At 40.6% G+C, this 17760-nt stretch overlaps 1 protein-coding gene across 2 annotated transcripts in view; it reads right to left on the bottom strand.

The window, feature by feature from the left end:
- LOC149828658 (anoctamin-like protein) overlaps nt 1-17760 on the bottom strand; it is a 68817-nt gene that overhangs the window by 50267 nt on the left and 790 nt on the right. Inside the window, exons 3-15 of one of the 2 annotated variants that reach the window (XM_090016928.1) lie at nt 17652-17721; nt 17425-17540; nt 10637-10763; nt 10461-10561; nt 10091-10182; nt 9885-9989; nt 9534-9806; nt 3968-4100; nt 3752-3865; nt 3594-3664; nt 3332-3462; nt 3169-3251; nt 2957-3064 (exon numbers count right to left, since the gene is read on the bottom strand). In XM_090016928.1, coding sequence (XP_089873054.1) covers nt 2957-3064; nt 3169-3251; nt 3332-3462; nt 3594-3664; nt 3752-3865; nt 3968-4100; nt 9534-9806; nt 9885-9989; nt 10091-10182; nt 10461-10561; nt 10637-10763; nt 17425-17540; nt 17652-17721 — 1524 coding nt within the window. Of the gene's footprint in view, nt 1-2956; nt 3065-3168; nt 3252-3331; nt 3463-3593; nt 3665-3751; nt 3866-3967; nt 4101-9533; nt 9807-9884; nt 9990-10090; nt 10183-10460; nt 10562-10636; nt 10764-11220; nt 11450-17424; nt 17541-17651; nt 17722-17760 lie in introns of those variants that run through there. The other variant, XM_090016929.1, reaches the window with a different exon arrangement.

Consider the following 17760-nt stretch of genomic DNA (forward strand, 5'->3'; position numbering starts at 1 on the left):
GTCGTGTCTTGTGTGAATGACTTAATGTGGCATTGTGGCTTTTAAGGATGAATCGTGCCAAATGAGCACTCCTATATTCTTTGGATCGTTATGAAGTTGTGTGTTGTGTGTTCCTTTTGAGAAGCCTACGCACCTCCCTTTTTCAGTGTTGCGTACTTTTAGACATGCACGACATGTTAAGTACTTTGTTGATCGGACGAGAGATCCGAGACGACCTTGTATCATAAAATATGCAAAATATTGTTGAAATGAAGTCAAGACTTATCTTGCCAAATTGTGTTGTGTTCTTATGCAGATAATATCTGTTGGGGTTTCTTTGGTGAAACCATATCCCTTTTATCGTAGTCGTACTTTTGACAAGTACGTCCGTACTTTTTGACAAGTACGTCCGTACTTTTTGACAAGTACGTCTTCTTACATTGCGATGATTGGATGAGTAGGTTGTGGCAACCATGATGAGTGCAAATAACAAATTGCTGAGATCACCTAAATAAGTGATGATTTCTGCCTTTACCGGCAAGATACTCGAGTTGGGTCGAAAGACCAGAGTATGTAGAATGGGTCTTCAGTTAACTACCCATGATGAACTCATTCGAACCGCTGACTCCTGTCAGGAGAGATGACGGAAAGATACAAAAACTTCGATGGACAAGCCATTAATGGCAGTTACGAGCAAAAGGCTCGGCTTCCCCAGTCATCGGAGTTAAGGGAAGGAGACTACCATAATTATCCTAGGTGGTAGCTCACCATGTTCGGGATGCATCCATTGTCTATGCTGCTTTGGAGATTTCTCTCTTGGTCACCGACCGTCCCCTTAGGTGCGGACTCAGTCAGCTATCCGGGTTATCATAAAATACATAGCATAATATACCCCCGGATTAGTCTAGGCTATTTCTAGAGTCGTGCCTTGTGCGTACCCACTTGGCCAGTTAATATCGAAACATAATTTAAATCTGATCCCACAATTTGTTGAGTTATGCACGTATGAAAGTTATAGCATGCAACGGGTTTCAATACTTATGGAATTGTGTGTGTGGTTGATGTAGCATCGTATTTTGCTAGTTAAATTGTTTGTGCAGTGCTTTGCTTATAATAATTAGCCTACTTGTGCCAGTGAAATGCTTGTATTAGTTTTAGCATTTTGCTCATGATAGTTGTTCTATGAATCTGTTGAAATTAAATTGCTATATAATTGCATGTCTACTTGACAAATTAAATTATTTTGCTTAACTATGTTCTATATCGTCCTGTATGTGCACCTACCAGTTTTTAGTGAAACTGACCCATTTTATGGGCAGATGATGTATAGGTGATACACTCTGTGATGGCACAATGGCGCGATGAGATCAAGATAGAGCTCTTTCCCTGACGTTTCGCTCCTGAGGACATGTTGGTAAATTTGGTATAAAGTGTATTTCAAAATTTCTCTTTTTATTAAACCTTGAGTTACTAAAACTGTTTTAGTAAACTTCTTCTTGGTTTCAACAAACAAATTCTAAATCATTGAAATTGCATTTTAAAACCATTTGATTTCAATAGTTGTGCGGAATTCGGCAAAGGAAAGTTTACGTTGTAATGCACTCAAGGTCCATTGACTTGTGGTTTTAAAAATATCATTTTTCCGCTGAAGTACTATTTAGACTCTGGTAATTGTATAATTTCAAAGCTTTCTAAACTATTTTAAAAGTTACCTGGATTTTTGGGGTGTTACACCTTAACCCACCTCTTTGGGTGAAAAAATGGTTGAAATTCACTTTTAATGGCTTCTAGACAAATGGAGAAGTTGGGCCTCAAAAGGTATTTAAGACCCAAAATCAAAAAAAAATATTTTCAACCTTTTTAAAGTGCACCGAAGTTGTATCGTACGATACACCCTGTATTGTACGATACGACACGATACATACGATACACCCGATACGGGTACGATACACACATATCGCGATATGAGTGTGTATCGTATCGTAAACTTTAAAGGTAATGATATGTATCATACCGTATCGTACGATATGGCACGGTATAGACAACCTTGATAAGAACTATAAATACCAGAATCAATTCAACCCAATAAATCAGATTATTTAAAAAAATATCCACCTTGTGAACTGATTTTAACAACATTGGCTTTAAGTGCCAAAGAATTTGATAAATGGCAGTCTAGGGAAAAAAAAAGAGAGAACACATAGAAAAATATACAAGAAGTAATCAATAGGGCCATGATTGAAGTTCTCAAAAAATAGCAGATGATGTTGACTTGCAGCAGATGATTCCTAGCACAACTTGAGCTCACAACAGAAAGAAATGCACGGCTAGCATCCATGGAAAACTTATAAAGATCCAGAATAAATGATAGCAAGGAAAAAACTCAAAACAAACTTTGTAGATGCAAGAATAAGGCTATTTTGGTCACTTGGAAATATCTTATATAGGTCAAGAGCATGATCTTATGTTTCAAGTTTATGCAATGATCTTAAGCGTACAGATCAAGTGCTTTGCATTGTTATATCTTTTATCTTTCTGCATGTGATGTTTTCATCTTAGTGAAAGTTAGGTGGTAGTGAACTTTAAATAAGAGATTTAACTGTAATGAAGGAAACACTATCCAAACGGTGACCATGTGACACAAAACGATAGCAATACAATGCTCCCTTCTTTTCTTTCCTTTCTTTCTTTCTTTTTTTGTCTCTTATCTCCATGATCTATCAATATATCAGGTTTCAACAAAGCTAATTCCAAGAAGCAAAGGCACGACTTTGATATCAAATTAGACCAAAATATACGGGTTTAAGACAAAGCAGTGGTCATAGTTCTTTTTTATATAAGAAAAGAGGTATAAAGAAAAGGTTTATGAAAGAAAAACTGACAAATATGGCCTTTGAAAAGTTCAATGACAAATAGCCATGCTTCAAGAAACAGGATTAAAGTTAGAATGTGAGATTCTTATTCTCCAGAACTAAACCTGAAATATATTCAGCCAAGCTCCTATTTTTGGGGCAGCACGAGGAATAGGCCTTTGTAACAAAGCAAGCAGCTTCAGTGCATCTATTCTAATCTTCGCCGTATTATACTACAATGCCAGATACAATGCCACTTTTATTTAATAAAATAGCATGTCCAGCTCAAAAGTACGAGTGGCTAAGCCAACTTCATATAGTGGCACTCAGAATTTACCAGAACTGCGAAACAGAATGCAAGTGGAAATGCACATGCAAACATCATCACCATTCCAAACTGCAAAACCAACTTCAAAAAATCTGCAAAACAATTTAAAACAAAATCAACATGCTAGTTCTGAGTAGCATTGTGTAGAAGGATAAAGCAGTAAGCTCATTACCATCAAACAATCCATCTTCAACTTCTGCTCCAATGCTAGCAGAATATGATGGCTTCATGTATTCTTTCTCCACTCTAGATGGTAGCTGAACTGGCTTGTCTACGGATGATTCAATTTCACATTTTCTCTTCCTTTGCAAAGCAGAAGGTGCATGTTAAATACCATGCTTAACAAGTCTAATGGAACTTTTACAACTTTGGCTTTTGATTTTATGTGTTCAACTTAAGTAACTTGCACATATAAAATCAGGTTAAGAGCTTACCGAAAAGTCCTGTATTTTTTGTAACTGTATTTGAGGAAAGGAAGGGAATTATCAAGTAGATTGTCCAATAACTGCAGCAAATTATGAACAATAACAACACGATCAGTTATTCCTTCAAAAGATAATTATAGTTAATGTACCAGATAAACCACTCCTACCAAAGATACAATCAGACGCTGGATCAAGACTTGATGAAGGCTCATAAAGTCACGGTGAAGAAGTGCATGATAGAATACACCAATATATGTCTGCATGAAGTAAAGACCAAATACCTGCACCAAGGAGATATAAATTACATAGAAATCAGCAAAAATTCTCTCAGAAAGACAGCTATGAATTTTCTACAATTGAAGCTCTATAGCTCAAAATCAGACCTTGTACACCAAGCTATCAGCCTTTGACTCCCTACTTTGATTGTTCTCATTTTTTATAAGCTCAATTGATACCTTACCCCCAAGCCTAGTATAATACTGAATGACCAAAAGGTACAAGGCTGTCAGTGCATACCTGCAAAGATCCCCAAGAGATGATAAGTGTGCATTGCAATATACTGACCATGTATGACATCTTCCACAGAATAAACAAAAATGACCACTGACAATGATTCTTCTAAAATGATGGCAAATAAAGATTCATCAAAAACTACCTGCAAAGTCCAACAAATGATAGCTTCAAGTTTCTAACATACTGAAAGCCATACTTTGAAATGGAATTGATTATATTTCACAAAGGTCTAGTTTCAGTGCTGGTAAATGAAAATTAATGAGAAATACCAAAAGTAACTTATGCCATATAATTTAGGACTTCTAATATATCATAAGAGGATAGCCAGACAAATCATGTGATAAAGTTTGATCAACAGTATTGATGGCCAAACATCAAACAATTAATGTTCTTCAATAAATTCTCTCACACAGCCTCAAGTCAAACACATTAACTGATTTGGATAAGATGAATTCACTGATCAGCTCGCTCTTCCTGAATTTTGTGTTTTGTCCAAGATATTTCAAATTACAGCACATTAAGGTTGCTTAGACAACTTTTTGAGACACCAATTTCGTCTCCATTTGCTTTGCTTTTATTTAGCCAACATTTCTTGATGGCACAAGTGTTGTTTCATTACTTCACCAAACACATCACCTAGACAACTTTTGAGAGAGGCTTGCAAAGTTGGTTCCACAAGCTTCTTTACCAGCTCTCGACATTGCATCTTCTAACTTGCTTTTGAAGAGTATTAGCAGGTAGAAGCTGTTAAAATATAGTTACTTGTTATTACATATATATATATATATATATGTATATATAATTTTATATAGATAGAGGTATTTTAGTCTTTTAATATTTGTAATAGGGACAGCCTAGTAGGGGCTGTTATGTAATTTCTTTTTTTGTTTTTCTTATTTTTTGTGTTTTATGTTTTATGAAATATAGCTGTTGGGCTAGTCCCAACGGATATATTTCTAGCTGTTGGGCTAGTCCCAAAGGAAATATTTCTAGCCGTCCAACAGCTAGTTGGACCATCCTATGTGTATCTTTTGTGCCTATTTAAAGGCACCCCTTCCCCTTTTAATATCTATGATTCTCCAAGCATTTTCCAAGTGAATATATATATATATATATATATATATATATTATGTGTTGTGCTTGCCCTTAGTGGCTTTTGTATGAACTTGTAGTGTTCTTGTGATTGTTCTCACTTGGATATTGTATTGTCCCTTGGTGGACTAGAGCTTGTGCACTCTTTATTGTTACTTGTTTTCCCTTAGTGGTTTTTCTATTGTATTTCCGTGTGTTTTCCTTAGAGAAGCATGGTAACACCTAGGTCTGGAAAAAGAACTCAGTTTAGTTCTGCTCAATTACAAGTTTGTTCAGGCTTGTAACATAGGGTTTTTAAAGTTTAATACAAGTTACCAGCTTTAACAAGGCAAACAAGAACAAGATCTATCCTGTTCAGTTCAGCTGAAATAGTGTTAAGAAAAAAATAACAAAATATATTAAATAAATGGTATATCACATAATATTATACAGAGTTTTACTGTGTGTTGCTACCATACAAAAGGTCAGGGGTTCAATAACTCTTTCATTTAAATTTTAAACAAGCCTTCTCAGGCTCAGCTCAAGCTTGTGGCAAGTCTGAGCATAAGCTTGAGCTGGTACAGAGCCAAAAAAAGAGCTGAACCTGAACTTGGCACATGCAGTTTGTTAACCAGTACCGACCATATCATGTACGGACATATGTATCTTCCCAGTATTAATGCCATTGATTCCACTGCAAAGATTCCACACTCCTGTTGATCACATGTTTTAATGCCAACATATCATTCTCAACCAATAAAAGTGCAAATGGAGGCTCAATCCTCTTCACCTAGATGGATATAGTCTTCCGAACATTTATATAATTATGTGAATGGACCAAAACTAAATTCAAAATCTATTAGCCTTCAATCCCATTCACTCTTTTACTCTAAAATGTTTTGATGAATCATACTGATATTTACAGCAAAGAAGGAAGAGTCGTGATAATGAGAATTTGGAGAAGTATATGATAGCAAAGAAGGAAGCTAAAAAAGTTGTTCGAAACGCGAGGGCTAAGGTATATAAGGAGGTTTATGACAAGTTGGATACCAAAGAAGGCGAGAAGGATATTTATAGGCTTGCAAAGATGAGAGATAGGAAATCGAAGGATTTGGGTATGGTTAGATGTATCAAAGATGAAACGCAAAGGGTTTTAGTCAAAGATGAGGAGATTAAGGAGAGATGGAAAGATTATTTTGATAAGCTATTTAATGATAGTCATGCTCAAGATCTTGGAGACTTCTCCATTCCTTTTCATGAGATAAATCGTGACTTCATGCGCAAGATTCAAAAGAAAGATATTGCAGAGGCTTTGAAGAAAATGAAATCAAGAAGGGCAGTTGGCCCAGATGGTATACCTATCGAGGCTTGGAAATGCTTGGGAGAGAAAGGTTTAGAATGGTTGACAAATCTTTTTAACTTGATTTGGCGAACAAATAAGATGCCTAATGAGTGGAGGTAGAGTACTTTGGTGCCTTTATATAAGAATAAGGGTGATATACAAGATTGCACAAACTATCGTGGTATAAAACTCATGAGTCATACTATGAAACTTTGGGAGAGGGTGATTGAGTCTAGGTTGAGGAAGGTTGTCATGATATCGGAGAATCAATTTGGTTTTATGCCTGGAAGATCAACTATGGAAGCTATACATCTTCTTAGACAACTTATTGAAAGATATAGAGAGAGGAACAAAGATTTGCATATGGTTTTTATTGATTTAGAAAAGGCATACGATAGAGTACCTAGGGACGTTCTCTGGTGGACAATGATGAAGAAAGGTGTTTCTCTCAAGTACATTAGTATAATTAAAGATATGTATGAAGGAGTAGTAACCAATGTCCGCACTTGTGGAGGGGTGACAACCAATTTCCCGATAACGGTTGGGTTACATCAAGGATCTGCTTTAAGCCCTTTCCTATTTGCAATAGTGATGGATGAGCTTACGAGATCAATTCAAGAAAATGTACCGTGGTGTATGTTGTTTGCTGATGATATTGTTTTGATTGATGAGTCTAGAGCTGGGGTTAATGCTAAGTTAGAATTATGGAGACAGACATTGGAAGCTAGAGGTTTTAAGTTGAGTAAGATTAAGACTGAATATATGGAATGTCGGTTTAGTAAGCAACGAAGTAGTGATGGGAGTGTAGTGAAGCTTGGTGAGCAAGATATACCGGTGAATGATTATTTCAAATATTTGGGATCCATCATTCAAAAGTATGGAGAAATTGATGGAGATGTAAATCATAGGATAAAGGTTGGGTGGATGAAATGGAAAAGTGCTACTGGAGTGCTGTGCGATCGTAGAATGCCATTGCGGTTGAAGGGAAAGTTTTATAGGACGACTATTAGACCCGCTTTACTATATGGTACGGAATGTTGGGCTGCCAAGAGACATCATATTCAAAAAATGAGTGTAGCTGAGATGCGGATGCTTAGATGGATGTGTGGAAATACAATAAAAGATAAGATTCGGAACGAAGAGATACGTAAGAAGGTAGGTGTTGCACCCATTGAAAATAAGATGCGAGAGAATCGTTTACGGTGGTTTGGACATATTCGGCGAAGGCCTAATGATGCTCCAGTTAGAAGGTTGGAGAAATGGGAAAATATATTAGTTAAAAGAGGTCGGGGTAGGCCTAGGAAGACTTGGATGGAGATGATAGGAAAGGATATGAATGCTTTGAACCTCACCGAGGACATGGCGTTGGATAGAAATGATTGGAGGAAAAGGATTCATGTGGAAGACCCAAAATGAATTTCTTTTTTGGTTCATATCGCTGACCCCAATTGTTTTGGGATGAAGGCGTAGTTGTTGTTGTTGTTGTTGTTGTATACTGATATTTACAGCAGAAGATCTTTCCCCCTTGATGTTCTTGGAAGCATTGAGGCTATCATGTTCTTTATTTTTTTCGTGCGCTTCTATTAAACTTCAATCCCATTCACTCTTTTACTCTAAAATGTTTTGATGAATTATACTGATATTTACAGCAGAAGATCTTTCCCCCTTGATGTTCTTGGAAGCATTGAGGCTATCATGTTCTTTGTTTTTTTCGTGCGCTTCCAAAATTGTTGTTCGCTGTTCTTTCCGACACTCTTTTACAACATCCCAAGTTGTCAACTGCAAACTGCTACAATGCTGATTCCCTTCTACAAAAAATGCTCCACATATTTATTTTCTCTTCATATGAGATCAGAGGTTAAAGTTGCATCTCATAAAGAGAAAGCCAAAGGCAAGAGATTAATGGGACGTTTATTTCATGCTGTTTTCAACTTTTCATAAGAAGCAACTCATTTTCATACGAGAACGAGCATTTTCTCACATTTGTGAAACAACCATTCTCAAGGTGGTATGACTTTTTCGCTAGAAAGCCATGTCTGACAAGGCCAAATCTTGTAATATGCTCAACTATCTATCAGCTGCTACCTCCCCCTCTTCTAGACCGATGAAGAAAGCAACTGCTGCATCAAACGATGACCAAGCATCTACTAACTGCTGCCTCCCGTTTCCCCAAACTAGCCTCTAATCATTGTCATTGTTGATGTCTTCTCCTCAAACTTAAGGTGGAACTTTGCCTGGCCTGTAAGCACCATCCTGTTTTCCTTCAACATGGTTTACTTCCTTTATTTTGTCCTTTTTCCTCATCCGTTAATCTTATTCCTATTCAGAGAACACGGTTTTGTGCTCCTCTTGTCTTTGTTTGCTCATTTATCATTTTGGTGCTTTCATATGAACGGTTTTTACTTGGTAGTATTAGTATGTTTTCTTTGCAGGCAAGAACTAAACTGGTGAGTAGAAGAGGCAAAATAATTCTTTTGATCGAGCAAGGAGTCTTTGATTAATTATTCTTCAGAGATGTTTAGGAGCAAGCAACCATGTTGGTAAGCTTATTTCTCATCATCAGGGTGTCACCCGCCAAGTTGAGGGAGGGTCCATATTTTTTTAAATGTTTCATATCAAAAACTTTTCACAGTATTTGATTTTCTTTTATCTTCTCACTAGAAATTAGTTTTACATTAAAAAGTTTTCTATTTCTCACGCTTGAAAGAAACACACTCCAAAGAAGGGAGATTTTCCTTAAAGGGCACTTGCTACACCCCAACACAAGGGAAGCCACTTTGACAACCAAATGAGTTAAAAATTATCTAATTTAATGTGTACAAATTTAAGATAGGATACAGAAGACTATTTATTTCATCATTGAAACAACTCTGCTCAAGCAGACTGTCATTGTTAGATGCGATCTCAGTAAATTGATTACAGAAAGTGCAAATAAGGTGATTGACGTCCATTAACATGACAAATAACATCAATCTCAATGAACCATGTGGAATTAATAAATCCCGACAAAACCAAAAGCTTACCTCATGATGTCAACTTCAATAACCTCATATAGATAAGCATAAGCTAACTCAAGTGGCAACTGCAGGCAAATAATGCCCAAGATGACAATGGCATCATTTCTAAATCTCTGAAAAAGTCCAAGCCACTCATCTCTTTGTAATGCTCTGTATCTTTCTTTACGTTTATTAGTGGCTCTATCCCAGAATTCTTGCTGTAACTGGTTTGGTGAACATTGTTCAGTTCCCAAAACTATCTGCTCTTGGATAAGCTCCTCAGGATAATATATTTGCCACCTATGAAACAATAAAAATCACTTACCACTGAATAGAAAAGGAAAGCTTTGGCATAAACAAAAAAGTGAGACAACAAACCTTGCTAAAAGAGCAGAATTCTTGCGTTTCCAGAATTGCAAGAAAAGGACAGCCCATGATATAACAAACACAAAGAAAACTGGAAGTGCCAGTAACTGCCATGGTCTAAACAACAACACGAGAAAAACAATTAGAATAATTTGATTTCTTCAAGCTGCTGCTCCATGAAGAGATGCAAGCAACATTAGTCAAGGATTCTCTCATACCCAAAATCAAAAAACTGCAGAAAAACCGCAAATGCAGCTGGAAAAAATAGCCACTTTGTGTACATCCCAAGGAATGCAAAGTAAACGGCTATCTGCCACAAGCAATAACGAGCATTTTAAGCAGGGGCCTAATGCCAAGAAAACAAGAATAAGAAATCCATGTTACCATTGCCTTAAAACATTCAATGCAAAAGAAAAACAAAACAACGCAGAATAGGACTTGCATGAACATGCTAAAGTAGGTGAACAAGCCAGTCAGGACAAATAATTGAACTCTCATCCTTATCTGCCAATGGCTTAGTTAAACAATAAGCCTCCCTTGCATGTTCCAACTCTAAGATACACCTTTAAATTATAGAATTTCTTCCACCTTGGTACCAAAGTAGGAATAAACTTCATCAATGGGCTGAGCTGTGAAGTCAAGGCAGTTAAGCGCCCAGCTTCGCAATAGATGCTTTCTCCTCCTCTCCACTGAAAATCAAGTAGACAACAAATTAGGTCCAATTAATCAAGGGAAAGAACATGAAGAAATAAAAATCATCCTACCATGTATTGGATACACTTCCTTGACAATCCCTACAGACTCCATCAGTTTAAGCAAGGATTCACCGCTTTGCCATTCATAGACATTTCCACCAAATCTCAGTGTTACTGAAGATTCAGTTAAGTTGACCTGCATAAATCGGTTTATAATACTCAAGACACAGAAGCAGGCTTCAGAAACAAAGCTTAGATCGATAGGCTTGTCTAGGACCATGTATGACTCATTTTGATGATTCAAAATCTCAAACAAGCATAAAAAGGTCAAGCTTCTAAGACAACACATACAACTCCCTGCAGATGTTTAGTATTTAAGATCAAACATATGTAAATTGGAAATAAATCAATCAAATACAAAAATGGAATTTGAACACAATCACCAAAGTTGTGTCTCGGGAATGACCAACATTGGTCCAAATGTAACGCCCCAAATTTCAAATTTGCGAACCTTTTCAGAAAAACAGGCAAGAGACTAGAAATATATCTTTCCTTCAGAGTTTGTTTATGAAATCAACGGAAGATTTTTCTTTGATAAATCATAAGGCAAGCTGACAACTTTGGGCACGTTAGCTAAAAGAACCAAAACTCACAAGATTCGGATATCCTAAGGGAAATCCGATACAAACCCAAGCGTCCAGGACGCGAGCTAAGAGCAGAAAGAAGAAGTCTTGAAGCCATCTTGCAATCGCGTCATCGCCCGTAGTGTACCTAATCATCACCTGTACCCATAGAATGGGTTAGTTTCGCGAAAAACTAGTAGGTGCACAAGAGAGACTAACAGGAAACTGAATTAAGTACATTTAATTCAGTAGGCTACGCAGTTTAAAGCAGATATGCAGTTAAACAGGTAAGCAATGCAAGCAGGTGAATAGTGCAAACGCATAAGTAGTGCAAACACAAACAGTAAGCAGTTCAAAGCAAGTAAGCAGTTCAAAGCAAGTAAGCAGTGCAACTGACAAACGCAGCATACGATTCAATTGATCGTAGGCTGCGAACCACCACGCAACTAGCTTGTTCTCGTTCTTAGAACGAGGTCACAGCATCTAATCACCATCAGGACATCGTTTGTCGCTCACTACTTCTAACAAACGCGTTGTCCTGAACAACCTTAACCTATTCTCATCTCTCAAAACCTTACGCGGCCAACTGCCACCTGTTATGACTCACTAAGGCGTCATACTTTCTCAGAAAAGCTCACCCTTCCGTAGAAGGTCCAAAACATAATCACTAACTCAAATCGCTAACGATCTGATTTTCATATATGAGTCCTGCATGTAATCATGCTAAAACAGAAAGCCGAAACTATGAATTCATAGTTGTCTATCACAAACAATCTCAGGAGATCGTCACAGCTCACCATAACTTTTTATGGTAAGGAAAAACACAAAATCCACGTTGGATCGCTCGGTCCGAGAGATATACGACCGGACAAGGAATTACCGCCCTAGAGGGTATACCTGATCTTGGACCATACACTTCCTCACAGGAGTTCACCGACTTCGCGGTTACCCGTTCGTGGACAGTGTACATCCTCACAGAGATTCTACCGCTCTAGCAGGGTCACCTGGTCTTGACCATACATACCCCCACAGCGAACCCTTTGGAAAGTGAGTCCCCAACAAATGCCATATCCAATGAAAATCATTGTGATACGCGCATTAACACAAATGACCGTTCTCAGGGTCGATAGCCACTAATACAAACAACAAGATCAACGCCCGGATCACCTGGTCTGGGAAATGTATAACCTCACAAGGAATTCCGCCCTAGATGGTATACCTGGTCTTGGACCATACACTTCCTCACAGGAGTTCACCGTCCTTGCGGCTACCCGTTCGTGGACAGTGTACATCCTCACAGAGAATCTACCACTCTAGCCGGGTACCTGGTCTTGATCATACACACCCTCGCAGATAATCCTTTGGAGATCAGGTCCTCGACAGACGCCCTACTCAGTGATGCATGCATCATTAATCGACTGCTCTGAACCATTGACCGCTTCGGAGTCAGTAGCCACAATATGAGCACAAGCATGCACATCAGCAATATGCATCGTATCACTTCACATAGAAGCATATAATCCTACGTATCGTGTTATTGCCACAAGGAATATTGCAATCCTCAAATAGGCCCTCAAGGCATGTGTAAACGACACATGAGAACGCGCAGATGTGGCAATTCAGTTGATTCTATGGGCGAAGGGTAACTAACTCTACCCGTCAGTCAAACAAAACAACTGAACAAGACACTCATAACAATGCTTGTAAAACATATAATTACCATAAAATGGCTCAGTCCATCAACAAGTAATTAAATTAATCGTAAGGCATAAACCATTACATCGCAAGCCATTCATAAGCAATCATACGGAAACAGTTATATCACAATAATGTAAGCAGCTTATAAGACAAGCGGCCACATCAATCCTAGTTGCCACCAGTTCGTAGATTACGAGCTGTATGCAATCACATCAATCATAAGAGATGCAAGCCAATAAGTGCTACGCTACAATAAGCACCAAACAGTTCGACCAAGGGATAAAGCAAGTCACATGCTAATATGTAGCAACTGGCATAATGCTATTATTATAAGCATTTAACTAGTATGAGAAGCTCCTTATTACTCCGCAAAGAACTGCGTAAGCAGTTTAACCAACTAGAGTAATGCCTTGACAGGGGTGCATAGCTCAACGAGTAGCATACTGAACTATCGAGCAAGCAAGCGAATTAGTAGTACAAGCGAAGCAGTAGTGCAAGCGAAGCAGTAGTGCAAGCGAATCAAAATCAGTAGTGCAAGTGAATCAGTAGTGCAAGCGAATCCGTAGTGCAAGCGAATCTCATGACTCAACGACCAGTGTGAACAGACCTTATGTTTCGATAATTACGAACCTGCGGGTACGCGCAGGCAAAACGTAGAACCAACTGAGACTAGTTCGAGCGTCTGTTATTCTATATGTTTTCAATAACCCGAATAGCTAGTTGAGTTCGCTCCAAACAGACGGCTTTAGCCGAGAGAGGATTCCCCAAAGGAGGCAGTGCCACGGACGCATCCAACTTCTGCAGAAGTGTTGAGCTAACTAATGTAGCCCCTTTCCCCTAACTCCAATGACTGAGGAGGCCGGATCGTTGCCCGTAGGGTGGTTGTTAACAACCTGTCCATTGGAGTTTGTATCGCTCTGTCCTCTCCCTTGACAGACACAAAGAAGCGAATAGGTACGTTAGGGGTTGCTTACTAACGACCCATTCTATGCTGTGGTATTTAAACCACTCGAGCATCTTACCTGTGAAGGCGAATGTGAGGCCATTTATGTGATTACAACGTTTTGCATTTAGCGTTGTTCGAGGTCGCACGACCGTCTCATCCGATCATCGCAGTACTAGACGTGTCGTGCACGACTACAAGTACTCTAGGATGAAGGGGGTATAGCTCGTCAATAGAAGCCTCGACAGGAGTGTTTCACAAAGATGTAAAGTTTATCAACTTTACTCTATCTTTTGAAACAGCAGTACCTTGTGCCAACATTATGCATGTGATTATCTCGAATCACATCCGCTATCGGGGTATCTACATGTCTCGCATGACTCGATACCGGCCTCGATAGACGGGATACGGGTTTCTCAACAGAACACCCGCTAAGAAGTTCGCTCGAACCCCCAATTCGGGATCACCCGAGATATGAAAAAAAGGCGAGCAGAACCAGCCAGTCACATCCTTCCGAATGCTTCGATTTGGAGCAGTCTTCGAAGCTTTTGCGCAGCTCCCTAAAATCTCAAGTCGACTCTCCAGGACTGCGCACACGAAGAGCTAGGATCCTTGCGAGATATCCCTCTCCTTAGACGAGGATGTGTCGCTCGCTCCCGACTGAACTCTTGTCGCAAGAGGGAGAGATAGATGTCTCTTGCATCCTCCACAAGGATGCCTCAAACGCGTATGCAATGAGCGAGAACCTGAGTGTCATCTACAATAGCAAGGCAATAACAACACATATGCAAAAGAAAGAGCCTAGCGCAAAGCGCGACGGCAAAGGAAAGACTGTAAGCAAGAGTGCAACGCAGAACCTTTGCGTGATGCGCAACGGCAAAGTAAAGGACAAGGATCGCGAAACCGCGTCCTTGAGTTAAATGTGTACTCATATAAATATATATGATATATATATGCATATATATTTATTTAATTGTCCTTTTTAGTTAATTGAACTCAATTCAATTGTCCAAGTCTTCTGTGCAATCTTCCCCTACCTTTGAGAGTTGCAAGCTTGTTGTCGTCCGCGGATGTACGCGATTGGCGGCTCGGGTCGCGGAGCGCGAGCAGGATCCGTCGTACGAGCTGCAAAAGTAACGATCTTAGCAAGCTAATACCAAAATAGAAAGTCAGGGGCACTATCGCCGTCCTGACGTACAGGAAAGCAGAGGCAGGGGCATCGTGCACATGCGCACCTGCTATAAGCGCAAGAAGCAGGGGAAGGGCCACGAGCCCCTGCTGACATGTTGTCAGCCAACAACGGGGAGGCAGGAGGGGTTGCTCCCCTGCCCTCCGAAAGCAAGGGTAGGCAGGGTTGCGCCCCTGCCTTACGAAGGCAACGAGGGAGGCCGAAGTGTCGCCCTGCTTGCCAGAAGAGCAAAGAGACAGGGGGTCAAGCCCCCCCACCCGTTAGCACAAAGGAGGAGGCAGGAGGCTTTGCCCCTGCCTGCCGAATACACAAAGAGGCAGGGGCTTGGCCCCTGCCGGTCGAACACGCAAACAAGCAGGGGGCAAAGCCCCTGCCTGACGCCCGAGAAGAGGGAGCAGGGAGAGGCTCGGCCCCCTCCCCTGCCGTAACAAGTAGCAGGGAGGGGGCTCAGCCCCTCCCCTGCCGAACAATAGGGAGCAGGGAGGGGGCTCAGCCCCTCCCCTGCCTAATAGGGAGCAGGGAGGGGAGCTCAGCCCCTCCCCTGCCGAACAAAAGGGCAGGGAGGGGGCTCAGCCCCTCCCCTGCCTAATAGGGAGCAGGGAGGGGGCTCAGCCCCTCCCCTGCCGTGACAGAAGGAACAGAGAGGAGGGGGGCAAGCCCCTCCTCTGCCGTAATAGGAGGCACGGAGGACTCGGCCCCTCCCCTGCCTTGACAGAGGGCACAGAGAGGAGGGGGGCGAGCCCCTCCTCTGCCGTAACAAGAGGCAAGGAGGAGGGCTCGGCCCCTCCCCTGCCTTGACAGAGGGCACAGAGAGGAGGGGAAGCGAGCCCCTCCTCTGCCGTAACAAGAGGCAAGGAGGAGAGCTCGGCCCCTCCCCTGCCTTGACAGAGGGCACAGAGAGGAGAGGAAGCGAGCCCCTCCACTGCCCCATCTGCCGGTACAGGAGCAGGGAGGTGGTTCGACCCTCCCCTCCCTGCGTAACGGAGAAACGAGGGGAGAAGAGGGATAGAGAGAGAGAGACGAACGAAAGAGGGGGAGGCGCGTACCTGGAAGTCGCCGGCGGCGACAGCGTCGGCATCGGAGGCTGTCGGCTGTCGTCGATGCCTGCAGTAGCCGAGAAAAGGGTGGTGGCCGGCGGCGAGTCGCCGGCGTCGGTGGCCACAGGGAGGAACGGAGACGAGAGGGCGAGAGGCGCTGAGGGGGAGAGAGACCGAGAGAGGAAGAAGGGGGGCGAGGGTTCTCTTTGAAACCCCTGCCTCGCTGTCTTCAAAAGACACGGGAGGCAGTGCCTCCCTTCCGGGTCCGGGTCGGGTCCGGGTCCGGATCCGACCCGAATCCAAGCTTAAATTTTTTTTTCCAGTTTATTACACCAAATGCCCAAATGCTGGAAGTCTGGAACACTAATTTCAATATGTCCAGAAACCTATGTAACACAAACTCTTCTAACAGGGCACTGCACCCGCGTCGCACCCGCACCCATGCAGATGCAACACTTGGACACATCTTCCTTTTTGTCAGGTGAAGTCAACCACGCTGAGGTCCATTTCTATTCAAAAGTAGATTCAGTTAACCCTAACGAATTTCAGTTTTATTTATATTATATATATAAATACATAAATGCACACACATACATCCATATATTTATATATATATGCAGCTCCGCACTAGTGTGGTGTTATTTTTTATTGATGAGGAATAGCAATCGTAGATTATTAATTTGATTTATTGCATGAATTTATGCATGATGAATTGATGATATGATAATTGTTTTTATTTCATTAGTGTTATATATATATATATATATATATATATATATATATATACCCTCCCCGCACCCCTGCACTCAAGTTTTTTTAAAGTGCCGCATCGCCGCATCCGTATCTGCACCCGCACATATGTGACATAGCCAGGAACCAAAACAAGAACAGACATATAATTATAGATTGTACTTCTGTGATCATATGCAATTCACAATGATGATCGAAAGGATGCAGCACAGATCGAGATTCTAGGCAACCATATTTTTGAACATTGAAGAAACCCCAGCTGGAAACATCACACTGACATGGTGACAAAGGCTGCAGCTTAGACAGCCATCATGTAGTGGGATCCCAATATGTACAATCCCACTGATATTAAAGATATAATTGAAGATTTTAATATGGCAACAGAAAGAATAAAGCAAAGATTTCAATTTTCAAGCTCCAACAATGAACCATGACATATAAAACTGTAAAGAAAAAGGGAATCCCGATACAGACATGAGAGAACGGGATCCAACACTGAAAATTAGAAAGACTTCCACACTAAACACCTTAGACAAGAAACAACCAGAAGGGGAGAAAAGCAAACTAATTAAAAAAAATGTGAAGGAACCATGAAACAGATTCCAGTAATAACTTACAATGTGTTTGATCATGTGTCTATAACAACGAAAGCGTTCACACCAACTGAACAATGAGCCGTCTGACTGTCGCAAAAATGCCGAAACTTGATCCCATTCAAACTGCAAATCCATGCCTTGAAAAGAAAAAAAAAGAACCCACTAAAACATTACATCAGAAGGAATCACCAGCACAAGAAAATCTTCAAAAATGAACCAAAAACGAATATATTTTGGGAAAAACTTACCAATGTAAGTTGGTTTTCTCAGCTTTATTTCAGCTGCTGCCCTGCCAAGAGTCTCCAATGGCGCTCCCAACTGCAGGTAGAAACGCAACCAAACATAAATGATAGAAAA

Source organism: Nuphar pumila, chromosome 9, assembly GCF_984573655.1.
Source record: "Nuphar pumila chromosome 9, dmNupPumi1.hap1.1, whole genome shotgun sequence".
Classification (NCBI taxonomy): Eukaryota; Viridiplantae; Streptophyta; class Magnoliopsida; order Nymphaeales; family Nymphaeaceae; genus Nuphar; species Nuphar pumila.